The sequence below is a fragment of the Gigantopelta aegis genome, chromosome 15 (assembly GCF_016097555.1).
Source record: "Gigantopelta aegis isolate Gae_Host chromosome 15, Gae_host_genome, whole genome shotgun sequence".
NCBI classification, from domain to species: Eukaryota; Metazoa; Mollusca; class Gastropoda; order Neomphalida; family Peltospiridae; genus Gigantopelta; species Gigantopelta aegis.
Window position 1 is genome coordinate 43795484 of NC_054713.1, and position 14918 is coordinate 43810401.

Below are 14918 nucleotides of genomic sequence, written 5' to 3' on the forward strand. Positions count from 1 at the left end.
CAGGAGGTACCTGGGATAGAGAGGTCCTCTTCTTTACTGACCATAAAAAAAGGACCATAAAACACATCTGGTTGTGAAGGAAATCTGGGTTATTGATGGTCTGGTTTTAAGGGTTCAACTGGACAAGTTTTCTTTTTCTTTTTTTTTCAATAAAAGAGATTGATAATACCATTGAAAATAACAAAGAGAAAGTGGCCATAATAAGGCTTTGTTTATAAAACATACAGCATAAAAGCACAACATACCTTTTTCTCTCATCTTCGGGTTTATATAGGACACAGCTATCCCATGAAAGATAGCTATGTAAGAAATGTCTATCCTACATGGGATATAACACGCTTGTGTTTAACATGACGTCATATTAATGTGAGATGCTGATGTGTGGTCATTAGACGCATTTTAAAATTAATATTTTGTTATTAAAACCTTCATTATAAAAGCTATCTTGTTAATTTGTAGTATTAAATTTTATTTAACACATAAAATAAACATGGCAAATATGATAGTGTAGATTATTTATGATAAAATGGTCAAATAAAAAAAGTGACTTGTTCAGCCATCTTTGTGTGTTCATATAAAGTAATAGTTTATTTACCAAATGAATGAGAGAAAAAAAGGACTCCATCATATGTGGTCATGTGGGACCGAAAAAGTACACACTCGGTGGTGAAAATTTCAACCATGGGACTCAACAAGCGTCGTCCCGGGTCAAAATTTCAACCATGGGACTCAACAAGCGTCGTCCCGGGTCAAAATTTCGACCATGGGACTCAACAAGCGTCGTCCCGGGTCAAAATTTCAACCATGGGACTCAACAAGCGTCGTCCCGGGTCAAAATTTCGAACACCCCAGGTGTACATGTACTTTTTGTATCCCACTTAACCTCATATGATGGAGACTTATAATCTGGCCTTTTTTTACTTCGAAAAGGTGAGACAAAAATTAGGGTTTTTTTTTTTCACAAGCACTTTAAAAAGAAGAATGTGCATTACAAATGGAAGCAAGCACAAAGCAGTGACAATGTTTTTAATAACAATGTGGAAGCAAAAATAGTAAATCTCATGTTCAGACTATTTAATCTTTGGTTTTTGTGAGAATACTTTTTTAAGTTTTCATTTCATCAGTGAAATTATTTTACAACACAGCTAACCATGTGGATACAACATTTTTGGGACTGTTCAGTACTATTCTGGGTAAGGCCCGTTTTCTAGTAATGTGATTCTGCGAGCGGTAATGTGCATTTCAATATCTGTGAAATTTGATGCTCTCGATGAGTACTTTTAAGCCTCTAATAAACACATAGACATTATTATACGAGCTTGTATGTCGTACTGATTTTACGTAACGAGTGTCAGGATTTTTGTATTGCTCAAGCAAGAGCGAATGTAATACACGAATCCTGACACAAGTTTCGTAAAATCAGTATGACTCACACGCGAGTGTAATAATTTCTTTATTATCCTTATTATTATTGTTGTTGTTTTCTTTATGAATAACAAGACCCAACTCAAAATGTTTCAGCCACAGCTAAGATGGAGATGACAAAATGATGTCAAATTTCTGAGCTAAGACTGGAGAAGCGATGTCATGTTATGATGTCGCTTTCCAAAATTACGTCATTACACTTGTTATTACATGTGTGCTTCGTATGATTATTATTAACTCGGTTATGTTGAACCATATAGATAGTAATTTGCATTATGACATTGTAATGCGGTAAATTTGCATGTGGAAAATTGCTCATTGATAAATGATTTTGTGGCTCGCTGAATGCCTGTTCGTGCAAGCGCGAATATTGAAAAGGTACTGTGCATGTGGATTATATCAACAAACTCACACGTAAAATCGCGTTAATGGAAAGTTAGCCTATAGTAAACTTCTGACATCAAACATATTACATTCAGTAATAATAACACATAACAGATACTGTAAATTTATCACAAAAATGTACTTTTAAATAACTCACCAAAACATTTGCTTCTAATTACAAAAAGTAAACAAAAACAACCACATTATTAAATACCGTCTTCCTAATTTCTATTCCATTATGACACTAATTTCCTGTTTGCGACAGTGACTAGGCCGATGTTTGATCACAGACAATGAACCGAGATGGATAAACACATCAAGTTAATCCACACTAGCTGTGTTAAATACAGATCTATAGACGTTAACACCAAACTAATGTTAAGCAAAATGCAAATTTAAAGGGATTATCTGGAGTTTTGCTGCACTATAAGATGTCTTTGACAAATAAAATTTTGTAACAACATGTAAAAACAAAAGTAAAGTTTGTTTTATTTAACAACGCCACTAGAGCACATTGATTTTTTATCTTATCATCGGCTATTGGACGTCAAACTGTAACACGTATGACGTATTAAATATATTTTCTTGTTTAGAATAACTGTGTCTGTATATTCAATGTGTATCTGATCATCCTAACGTTTGTAAGTAGCCCAAACTGAATTTGGTATCACAATAATTTTGTATGTACGAAAAAAATATATATATTAGAAAATAAAATGAAGTTTGTCCTAATGCAAATACTAGAACAATCAAAAACATATTTAATATTCAACCACTGATATTTATTTATAAAAATATATTTAATGTGTAATTACAGTCATTAAAAAGTCTGTTGGTCTACATCATTGTAACAATCGACGAAAACTCGAGATAGTCCCCCTTTAATAGACTATATTCCAGGTCACATATTGTTTTTAAGCTATCTTAGCACTACGATATCATAAAACTGTCATAGGCTATGACATAATCACAACACATATTATAGTCCCTCAATATTTTTACAATATCGTAGTGTCCAAGTCTTGGAGAGTTAACGTTTATGCAAACCATTTAAAGGTAAAAATTTACACAGACCGTTTAAGGGTTATGCTTAAAAAAATTAAAAAATAACTACAAGTAACCCATCTCATTTTGCAAGATCTGTTACAACCACATAATTAAATGATATCCTGAATTAAATGCAAAAATGAAAAAAGATTTGTTACACAAAGCTCGTCTTGCGCACATACCACACGAAAAATAAATAAATTGTTCTTTCATTTTGTACAGGCCTGGAACCAATTTTCACAAAACATTGTAAGTTTATGTCTGCGATGAGCAGTTATACTGGTTAGATATTTACATGATTGTGTCTGGCATCCATTTCATACAAAAAAATACATCATTACAGAAGATGGTTTACTTTAATACCAGTAACAAAAGAAAATTAAATATGTGTTCATCAAACTATAATTATAATAGTTGTACTATTAGTAGTAACTTGAACTGTGGTTTAGCTGTCGATTTACATTTACGAGCAAAACTAGACTTACGTTGTTTTGTGAAATTAGCCTAAAGTTATTTCACAAGAAATATAAGATTTAATAAGTTAAAGAAGCATTGTATGTTAAAAGAAAACTACATGTAGATATACATATGCGACAACCGCACTCAACAAATAAAGTACACGTCTATACATGTGAATACCGTATTACACTAGTGAAAGGTAAATAAACACAGCTCCATTTCACAAGTCATATAAAATGTAAAGGTGCAACTTTAAATGACAATTCATAGCATTATACATATAACAGACTAGTATAAATTCAGTTAACTTGTACACTTTACAAGCTGGGGATGGAAATAAAAATAATAAACAAAACTTCAGCAGAATTAAATGTCCTCATTCGTTGTCTAAAAGAGATAATTTGTGATGTCACATTACGGTTTAACCGTTTAAGTTACAGGGGCTTATGCAGGATTTTTTTGCCAAGTCTCATGTCTGATAAGACTGGGAAAATTTGTGCAATTTAACCATAATTCAGATTTCGTTTTTAAGGGAACTGAATGATGATGCAATGTACCATTGTTAAATTAATTTATCAGAAGAGACATACCCCCGGTAATAACAAAAATATTTACACATCAAATTTTGGATTTTCAGTGCCACTTGTTTTTGAAGAGCCCACAAGTTTGGTACCACAGAATGCCTGGATAAATTCCTAATTTAGTTCTTTAAAAAACAAACCCCAAAACCAATAAAAAAATTAATTTAAAAACATAAATAAATCACTAAAATATTACTTGTTTAAATGTTTCTTAACAAGCATTTAAATGAATAGTAGGAAACTATGATCCACGTTTCATTGATCAAGGACTCACAGTTTGTGAGAAATGGACATCAAATACTCAAATTTAATGTTGGAACGAAACACAAAACACACAACCTTACACTGTCAGTCGTCGGGAAAAGTAATATTTATAAGTAATATCTGTATCTCACATTTGGAGTTCATCACGGTGAGACAAGAATCATCCTGATTCCTACAAGTAATCGTACAAGAAAACCATTACAAGTCGCACCAGCTGAACATACATATACATTCATTGATCTTAGGACATGATTAACAATGGAAAACAAATATGAATAAACAAAAACAACAATCTGTTTCACTGAAATCACAACACTCAAAAGGCACGGTTTATGTTGTTATTTTGATTTTCAAAAATATTCTTCCCCAAACTGTAAACTCGGCAAAATCTACCCGACAGTCCAGATATTAATTTCACATTATTTTGTTTTAAATATATACATTCAGGGCTCAAATTTAATGGCGAAAATGCGGCAAATTACCACATTGCCCTGAATATTATTTTGCAAGTTACCAACTGGCCATCATACTGGAATAGGATTGGTTTAAGTCAAATAGTCTTGTCCTCTAATTTTCCAAATTCTAGGCCTGGACATTTTTGTTTTACCAAAAAGCACTCTTTAGGGCCAGGCACACACCTCTGTAATTCCGTTGTACGATAAATGTTCGGTGTTGATGCCGATAAATCAGAAGCCATCTGAGTTAGTTCTCGTTTCTGCCGAGAGTGCTCATATGTCTGCGATATTTGCACACAAACCTCATTTTCAGCCAACATTTTGGTTTCTCCTCATAAAATTATTTTTAAATTAATTTTCCTGGATTAAAAGCATCACAGGTCTGCAAAGTTGGCCAGACAAATGTCGTTCCCGGTATCTCATATCTCCACAACACTGATTTTATTATGAGACAGGTGAGAATTTGTCGGTGGAAAAGTTGGACATGCCTGACTCCGCCACCCACCCCCCCCCCCACCCCCCCAATTCCATCGAACAACAACCTCTACCCTGATGAAAATGAGATTGTAAAGTATCTTACATTATTGTGATATCAGCCGTTTAGTCCGATTTCATCGTATAACATTGAAAGTACGATGGAATCAGAGAGGTGTGTGTCTGGCTTTAGACTTGTAACATACATTTTCTATCATCTGTAACCTGTAGAAATTCAATGATAAAAGCAGGTAGCAATCAGTACATATCCTGATATGAACTAAAACACTCAACCACCCTTTCTGTTATCCAATAAAACCTATCTGATAATTCAAAGTGTTATCACATCACTGCCTGATAACACCTCCGTTACTAGCATGATAACGTTGGTGTTGCTATGTGTTATCAGGTCATTAGGAAATTAATTCAGTGCATGACAATGGGTTGGTTATTCGTCTTTCAAACATTCAATTCGAACTGCCTAAATAAATATAACTTTTACACTCAGATAACATTATGTAACCAGGTGTTTATCTAGCAGTTTAACTAATTGTATATTTTCAGTTTAATTATTCAGGATAAAAGTTATTATCGAACTAAACATATAAATTGTGTTCAGTAAATCATATTATTAACGTAACAATTGTTTACAGAAACCCCTTAATTTATTAACTTAATTAGTCTTATTGATAATCCAAAGTAGTCATATTATTATAGTTTGGTTAACTCTAAGTTGACATACAAGTATGACATGACATGACCTGACAGTAACCACCTGACTGACTGGGGTCATGCATGCTTTTCCTGCTCCTTGCACTTCCCAAGATCTTAGAGAGAGGAAGACATCTTTTGTATATGGTCAACTTAGCTACAGGCTGTGTTTTCGAGGTTGGTGAAAACCACTTTGAGATGTTGCTGGTGAGTAACATTATAAATATAATAATGTATACATGTATTTGCTTATACCACCTATATTTAATCATGTCGGCAGTTATCGCTTAAGAAGTTATCGCTTGAGATAACTTCAGTATTTTTCCCTATTTTTTATGATGATCTATTCTTGTTTTTAGGTTTGATGGAATGGAATAAATAAACAACTTGTGACAATGTGAATCCACCAGGTGTTGTTTTATTTTTGGACAACCATCCCGAGGTTACAATTAGAATACCTTTTATGTTTCAAATCTCCTCCACCTGGATTCGACATGAGCCAGGGTTTTCAATTAAAAAAACATTTGTTGAAAAAACCCAACTACTAAAGTACTTCTTGTAAAGAATGGTTACATTACAATAGCGTCCAACATCATTTCCTTACTGGCAAATAGCTACACAGAACTCTCAATAGCCAGTGACCTGATCTTCCTTAAGTTAGACCTTTAGTAATCAATAACAAATTCCTTGCCAGCTTTTTCAACGTGTTATTTAGACATACAAACCCTGATGAATAAATAAACCTTCTCTTACATAATTTATCCACAATAGTCGCTGATGATTTACAAAAATAGAAATGACTATCAGCAACACATAAAACCAACATAATGTACAGAAAAGTAATGGTAATGATGAATTGTGCTGCATCACTTAACATCTGTCAACACATCATCTGTCAACACATCATCTGTCAACACATCATCTGATACACCAATTACCACAAGGGCTGAAATAATTTACAGAGGTTCAAGGGCCAAACGGACTCCTAGAATGAGTCATGGTTATCATACAGATACGACCCCTATGAGATCAACGCAATATTTTTCTAGGACACTTATTAAAAATATGGTCCCCATTGGTGACCAGGCGACAGATAATTTCAATCCCTGATCACATTTTAGCATACCAAGTCATATGGTTGTAATTTAGGGGACAAATCTGGTTTGATATGCTAACAAGTATGTTTAACACAGGAACAATACCTGTACCCCCTTCCAAAAAAACCCCTATCAAAACAAAATCTAATATCTCCATCCAGAAATGGATGTCTGATCTGCACTTCTTAGGTTCTAGTCACCCCAGCATATTTTTAATAACAATATTTAAAAAAATATTGTTAAGTCAGTGAATGCTGGGGATTTAGCATCTGTGACACAGACAAGACGCTAATCTAATTGAAAGGAATACAACAAAGTTTGTTTTGTTTAATGACACCACTAGAGTACATTGATTTGTAAATATAACGATATCCCAGTACACTGGGTATTTAGCATCTGTGACACTTTTCCAAACGAAGGGAAGGTAACAACGCTCCCAAAACATTATTCTAGGCAGAGTGCTAGATACACATGATTTATGGTACTCTTGTCTAGACGCTAGTCGAGATGACAGGAATATTAACACCCCAGCACATTGTTTAATCAGTGGATTTTTTGGTGCTGGATACAGAGTAACTGAGACACTAGAAGAAAGGAATGTAACAACACCCCAGCACATTGCTTAATCTGTGAATGATATTGGATGCTGGATACACGGCAACTGAAACTCAATCTAGAACATAGCCCAGAAGAATGGAATGTAACAACACCCCAGCACATTGTTTAATCAGTAGATATTAAGTGCCGAATAGTGCTGAAAGCACATTATCTGTGACACTGCATCTAGAAGCTAGTCAAGATGAAAGGAATGTAACATCACCCCAGCACATTGTTTACTCAGTTACTATCTTGTGTCAAAAACATACTATGTGAACTGTCATACTTTTGTCTAGAATCTAGCAGCTAGTCGATATAACATTCCTGCAGATAAAACTGCCGGCAAATGATCTACACAGACTGAGGAGGTTGAGCAGAGTTATCTCTTCGCGGCTTTCAGACGAGTGGTTGTCTTTCCCTTTCCAGCTGGAGCGAAAGGTTTTCCTGAAATTATTATAAAATAAAGAGAAATTGAAATTTGTGTTTCAAAAAACATGGCGGAACACTACAAAAGACATGAAATCAACTCGAACAAAGGAAAAAAAATGCAAATATGAGATCCACAGAATTAACTGGCTCATCTGTCATAAAGTATTGAGTGTCGTTCACAGCTGGAATCTCAGATGTTCATTTCAGTGCATACTAAAAATTGAATAAATTAATTACATTAAATTAAAAAAAATAAAACTGCCATATAGTGTTGGATATATGGATGGATGAGGACCACACAGATAATGAGAGAAAACCCACTCTCACCATGTCATGGGATATTCTTTTTCATGATAGCAGCAAGGGATCTTTTATATGCACCATCCCAGACAGGACAACACATACCACACTGTTACTCAACTGTGGGCCACTGGCTGAAATGAGAAATAGTCCAATGGGCCCACCTACAAGGATCCATTCTAGACTATGACGTGCCGCCATTGTTGTCAAGTGAAAATACTTGCCAAAAACCACTTTTTGAACTCAAAATTCCAATGTATTTTCCACTGAAAAACAACAAATAAAAGCTACAATGCTGTAAAATAAACTGTTTCCTGTTAAGAAAAAACGTTTCCGGCGAGTGTCATGTGCAAAATGGCGGGAAATATGAATTGGGGAATGCACTGTATACAGTGTACAGGATGTCGACTGGCACGACATCAGGCGAGATATCTCTATCTCACCTGCAGTAGTTAGAAGGTCAAGGTGAGCAAGTGGCGCGGGTTCACCGTAAGACATAAAGATGCTCGTACCTGCAGGTTTATTCAGTGCGAGTAGCCGGCGGGGGTTGTTACTGCAGCCTCTCGGCCCCATCAGGTGATTCTTCCAGCTGTCCTCCCCAACAGGGATGTTCTCGTGACACAGGGGACAGTGGTTCACATTCGCTTGGTTGGCTAGAAGATAAATATACATTGTTACCTGAGCGTGGGTTTAAAAAAAATAAAAATTAGTACATCATAAAAAAAAACCCTGCTAACAGTATGAAGAAACCCTGACACTACCATAATTTATTTCTGGGGCAATAAACTATTTAAAAAAAACAAACAAAAAAAACAAACAAAACCAGAACATATTTCACTGCTAACAATATGAAGATGAACATATTTGACTAACAGTATAAAGATATTTCACTGCTAACAGTATGAAGATATTTCACTGCTAACAGTATGAAGATACTTCACTACAAACAATATGAAGATATTTCACCAACAGTATAAATGTTTCACTGCTAACAGTATGGATATTTCACTGCCTACAGTATAAATATATTTAACTGCCTACAGTATAAAGATATTTCACTGCTAACAGTATGGATATTTCACTAAAAGTATAAATATATTTCACTGCTAACAGTATAAAGATGAAGATATTTCATTGCTAACAGTATAAATATTTCACCAACAGTATAAATATATTTGACTGCTAACAGTATAAAGATATTTCACTGCTAATAGTATAAAGATATTTCACTGCTAACAGTGTATAGATATTATTCCACTCACGGTTACAGGTTTTCTCGGCTACGTGTTGATCGTAAACCGCTTTCACTATAGCCTCCGAGCACCGAGGACATTTAGAGAAGTTGTTTTTAGATTCACACTCCTTTAGTAGATGATCTGTGAGACTAGCAATCTCTACAACCTGCAGAACAAAACATATACTGTCAGATTACAATCTGTACAACAAAATATACAGATTAATACCATCTGTACAACAGAATATACAGATTAATATAATCTGTACAACTAAATATACAGATTAATACAATCTGTACAATGAAATATACAGAGATTAATACAATCTGTACAACTAAATATACACAGATTAATACAATCTGTACAAATAAATTATGTTTTTGATAATATGTATGGTTTAATCTTTACAATCAATGTTTTAGATAAAAATGGTCTAATCTTTGCCATCAAATTGAATGTTTTTGATAATAAATATGGTTTAATCTTTAAAATAAAAGGTTTCCTAACAAAAATAGTAGATTTTTTACCATGAAAATAAATGTTTTTGATAATAAATATGGTTCAACCTGTACCATGAAATGAATGTTTTTGTAATACGTATCGTGTAGATGAAGTATACATAATGACCCACCTCTTTACAATTAGCACATCTCTTTAGAACCGGGCAGCTTTTCCAGTAGTGAAGATCAAGACCTTCATCATTAAAATCGTTGTTTCTCTCTCCACAGAATATACAGATCCTGAAACAATACACAATAACTGTTATGATCGTACAATGACACTATTGCCGTTTCTCTGTAAGCAGAATATACAGATTTCAGAAGTAGTTTAACTTTGGTTGTTTTCACCTAATATATAGACACCACAATTAATCTGTAATAAATAAAACATTAAAATATCAAAGTTCTACCGATGTAAAGAAATCAATAATTAAAGGCCTGTTTCTCCAAAGTATCAGTTTATGAGCAATTTAGCATTAGAAATAAAAATGCTTAAAGTCGATATTCACTTGGGCAACTGCCATAAATAGGTTTCATTATATTATCTACATGTAAGCACTGTATATCCCTGTGTATTAGCTGACTGCGGATAAGTTGACCCCTTAGTTTGCCCCTCAATATCTGGTACAAAAAGGTTGGTATGATGCACAAGCTGACTCAGTTTTATGTAGTTGAAATGGGCAAAAATATACATATATCCGATCGAGATAATGTCGGTCTTGTGCAACAGTCAATTGCAGAAATTTGTTTTGGTGCTGATCAAAGTACCATGTACAAAAACTATCTTAATAAAGATTTTAAGACAGCTAAAAAAGAATAAAAGGTTTATTTAAAAATTCCCTAATGCTGGATAACATTGTTCTGTTCTTTAATTTCTATCTTTTTCTCTTGAATCAATCTCATGGACATCGCTAGCTGACAGTGACAAATGTAGTTTCACTTTTATACAGTGGTGTAAATATTATTTAACACCCTGATAGATAATTGCAATGATAAACACTAGATGTACCTCTTACGTTCTTTTTGTAAGCGATGATATCTCTAATAAAACATAGTTTCTAATAATTTATTAGGAATTGTAGAATCAACAATGACAGTAAGTAAAACTGAGGACAAAATATCAGCATTCATAAAAAGACTTAATGACCATTCCGATCACATGACATTTCGATCACGTGACATTTCGATCACGTGACATTTCGATCACATGACACATTTGGCACCAAATACTGATACTACGTTTGGTGGCTTTTGCAGTAAATTGTTGACACGATAAAAATAAAATAAATTTCATTGCTCAAATAAAAATATAATTTTTACTGTGTGTATCAAACAAACAAATAGACACTGGTATGAGACTTAATAGAGGCTGTTTAAAATACAGGTTAAATAATGCAACGGTAAGGACTTAAAGCCTAGAATGATCAAAGAGTTTTCATTAGTATCATATTTTCATACACGCCAATATTTTGTTGTATTTTGTTAGAAACGTTTTTTGTTGACTCTGTGTATTGGCCGACGCCCTTCTCATGATGGTATTTAGAGGCTTGAAAAGTCAGCTAATACAAGGCGATATACAGTATTTCTTACTTATCCATGTTGGAAACTGATAGATCATCGTCATCTTTTGCAGGTGGACCTTTGGGCTTCAGCTTCCCTTTCTAAAACAAAGATCAGAAAACTACTGTCAGTCGTATAATAATAGAAAATATTTTTCAAATACTATTATGTTTTTTCACTAGTAAATGAAATTGTACTTTTTTTCTTCTTTTTTTCAATGTGTCTGTAATTCAAGATATAATCTTTAAATTTCAAAACAAAACTTAACATATACATTTACTTCTTGCAACATTGATACAACCCTGGGAATATGACAATAGTTATTAATTAATGGATACACAGATGACCTGACAATTGGACATTGATGATCAGAGGAATGAACTTGCTAACATATGGAAGATCATACATGTACGGTAGAAGATGATGAACAGATTAATAAACTGAATGGATGGCAAATTGATGGAAAGATTGTTGAACAAAGAGACAAGCCTGATTAACAAAGACACAGGACTAATAAATAGACCGAGAGACAGACTTATAAATAGACAGACACAAATTGATCAGCAGAGACAGACTAATTAATAAACAGACAGATTGATGAACAAAAAGACGGATTGATGAACAAAGAGAGAGATTGATGAACAGACAGAGACAGACTGATGAACAAAGAGACGGACATGAACAAAGAGACAGACTGATGAACAAAGAGACAGGCTGATGAACAGACAGAGACAGATTGATGAACAAAGAGATGGACATGAACAAAACGACAGATTGATGAACAGACAAGACAGACTGATGAACAAAGAGACGGACATGAACAAAGAGACAGATTGATGAACACAGAGACATTTGATAAACAAAGACAAATTAATGAATAAAGAGACAGATTGATGAGCAGACAAAGATACACTGATGAACAGAGACAGACTGATTAACAAAGATACATACTGATAAATAGACAAAGAGACAGATTGATAAATAGCAGAGGCAGATTGATGAACAAAGCGACAGACTGATGACTAGACAAAGAGGCAGGTTGATGAATGACAGGTGTAACTAGAATTTTAAAATATTTCACATCACCTTTTGTGGTGAACCTTTCTTCTTCAACAGAGAATCATCTACTGGCTGCAAAAAATCACACGTCAATTTATTAACAGACATATCACATTTTACAATGATCTACATGTAATTAGATTAAATTAAGAAAAATATTTTGTTAAAGAACACCTCAGAACATTTTAAAACTAGTTGCATGTATTTGGTTAGGTTTATTTCAGCTCAGTTTTAAGTCATAAAAATGATGATCCTGTATGAATTGATGAAGAAGATAAGGCTCGGACAAGGATTTACTCTAATGTGTAATAAATGTGTGAGAAGTAGGATGTGGTGACCTACATGTAGTTATGATACATGACATACCGCCAGCCCAAGTTATACTTGCATGCATGGTTTGATGATCGTATATGAACTGATAAGAAAGATACGCTCCTGAAACAAAATGTTTACATACGGATCCATCAGAGACTGTTGTATAAAAAGAAAGAAAGAAGATTTTTATTTAACAACGCACTCAGTATAGCGTAATTATAGTTACATGGTGTCGGAGTTATGGTGAAAGACGACAGATAATAAGAGAGGAAACCCACTGCTGCCACTCCATGGGCTAATCTTTTCCATTTATTATCAGCAAGCAATCTTCTATATGCATTAAGTTTGTTTTGTTAATGACACCACTAGAGCACATTGAAAGGTTTGTCATCGGCTATTGGATGTCAAACATTTTGCAATACTGACATATAGTCTTAGAGAGGAAACCCACTACATTTTTTCATTAGTAGCAAGGGATCTTTTATATGCATCATCCCACAGACATGATAGCACATACCACGGTCTTTGATATACCAGCCATGGTGCACTGGCTGGGACGAGAAATAGCCTAATGGGCCCACTGACGGGAATTGATCTCAGAGCGACTGCAGATCAGGCGAGCGCTTTACCACTGGGCTACTTTATATGCATTATTCCACAGACATTATAGTACATATACCAGTAACTGTGGAGCACTGGTTGGAACGAGAAATAGCCCAATGGGTCCACCGATGGCGATTGGTTCTAAACTGACCGTGTATCAGGCGAGCGCTTTACCACTGGGCTACTTTATATGCATCATCTCATAGACATGATAGTACATATACCAGTTGTGGAGCATTGGCTGGAATGAGAAATAGCCTAATGGGTCCACCGACGTCAATCACTTCTAAACCAACTGTACATGAGGCGAGCACTTTACCAGTGTGCTACAACCCACTCCTAAACAGTGAGAGGAAACCCCTTGACCCAACATACAAGTAGGCTAGTTCAACCAGCAAATGACACGTCATAAATACTTCTGTACAGGACAGCGTTATCGAAATTCATGTTCTGAAATGGGCAAGTAATCTCTATTTTTTGACATTTTAATCTGGAAATGCAAGAAATTGAGCAGCAGTTCTTGACTGTTTATACTGATATACTTTATGCTAATTTTATGTAAATTTAAACTAATAATTTTAATTTGTTTTTCTTTTCTCATTTTCACAATATATAATTTAATATTACATTTAGTTGTCCTCATGTCAACATAGTTTGCATAAACTGTCTTGGTTTACATTTACATTTCTTTCTTGTTTTTTCAAATTGATAACAAAATAAAAAACACATAGCTATGATTGCCCATTCAGTAAATTTTACATATGATAAACCAAGTTATGCTAAATAAAATTGTGCAACCAATGCACGAACAAAACAAACTTTCCTACAATCAGTTCTAAGCCTGTCAAACTGTGTGAAGCCTAAGTGGATTTAGCATGTGACAGAACTGGATATTAAAGTGAATTACTTACACAGAAGTGAGCTGAAAAGCTTGCTAACTACAGTTTGTGTGGTGAATGCATCATGCTGACTTAATTATAAACTACGACACTGCTAATTAAAGAGACTGGTTATATTTAACTCTTGTATGGTAAGCTTTGGTGTGTGTGCTACGAAACGTGAAACAAACAAAATCTAACAACACTAGTAAACATTACACATGTACTCATAGAGTGACAACATATTTGATGGGTATAAAAATCTTCTTAAGATTTCATGGTAACATTAACTCAAAAATCCTCAAAATTAAAATCACCCAGTAATTATTTGAATATTTCCACAAATTAGTTTTATTTTCATTATCAGTTTAGCGGAATTTTTAAATGACAAACATGTAGTAAGAATCTCACATTCTCGAACTCCAATAAAAATGGAATGAATGAATGAATGAATGAATGCTTAACAACACCCCACAAACTTCAATAAAATGAATAAATGTTTAACAACCCACAAACTCCAATAAAAATAGAGTGAATGAATGAAT

At 34.1% G+C, this 14918-nt stretch overlaps 1 protein-coding gene across 1 annotated transcript in view; it reads right to left on the reverse strand.

Annotated features, from left to right (window-relative positions):
• Window positions 1–7873: 7873 nt before the first annotated feature.
• LOC121389844 (centrosomal protein of 104 kDa-like) overlaps window positions 7874–14918 on the reverse strand; it is a 53401-nt gene continuing 46356 nt past the window's right edge. Inside the window, exons 28-33 of the mRNA XM_041521492.1 lie at window positions 12605–12649; window positions 11549–11619; window positions 10090–10198; window positions 9486–9624; window positions 8553–8876; window positions 7874–7938 (exon numbers count right to left, since the gene is read on the reverse strand). Of these exons, the coding sequence (XP_041377426.1) occupies window positions 7874–7938; window positions 8553–8876; window positions 9486–9624; window positions 10090–10198; window positions 11549–11619; window positions 12605–12649 (753 nt within the window). The remainder of the gene's footprint in view (window positions 7939–8552; window positions 8877–9485; window positions 9625–10089; window positions 10199–11548; window positions 11620–12604; window positions 12650–14918) is intronic.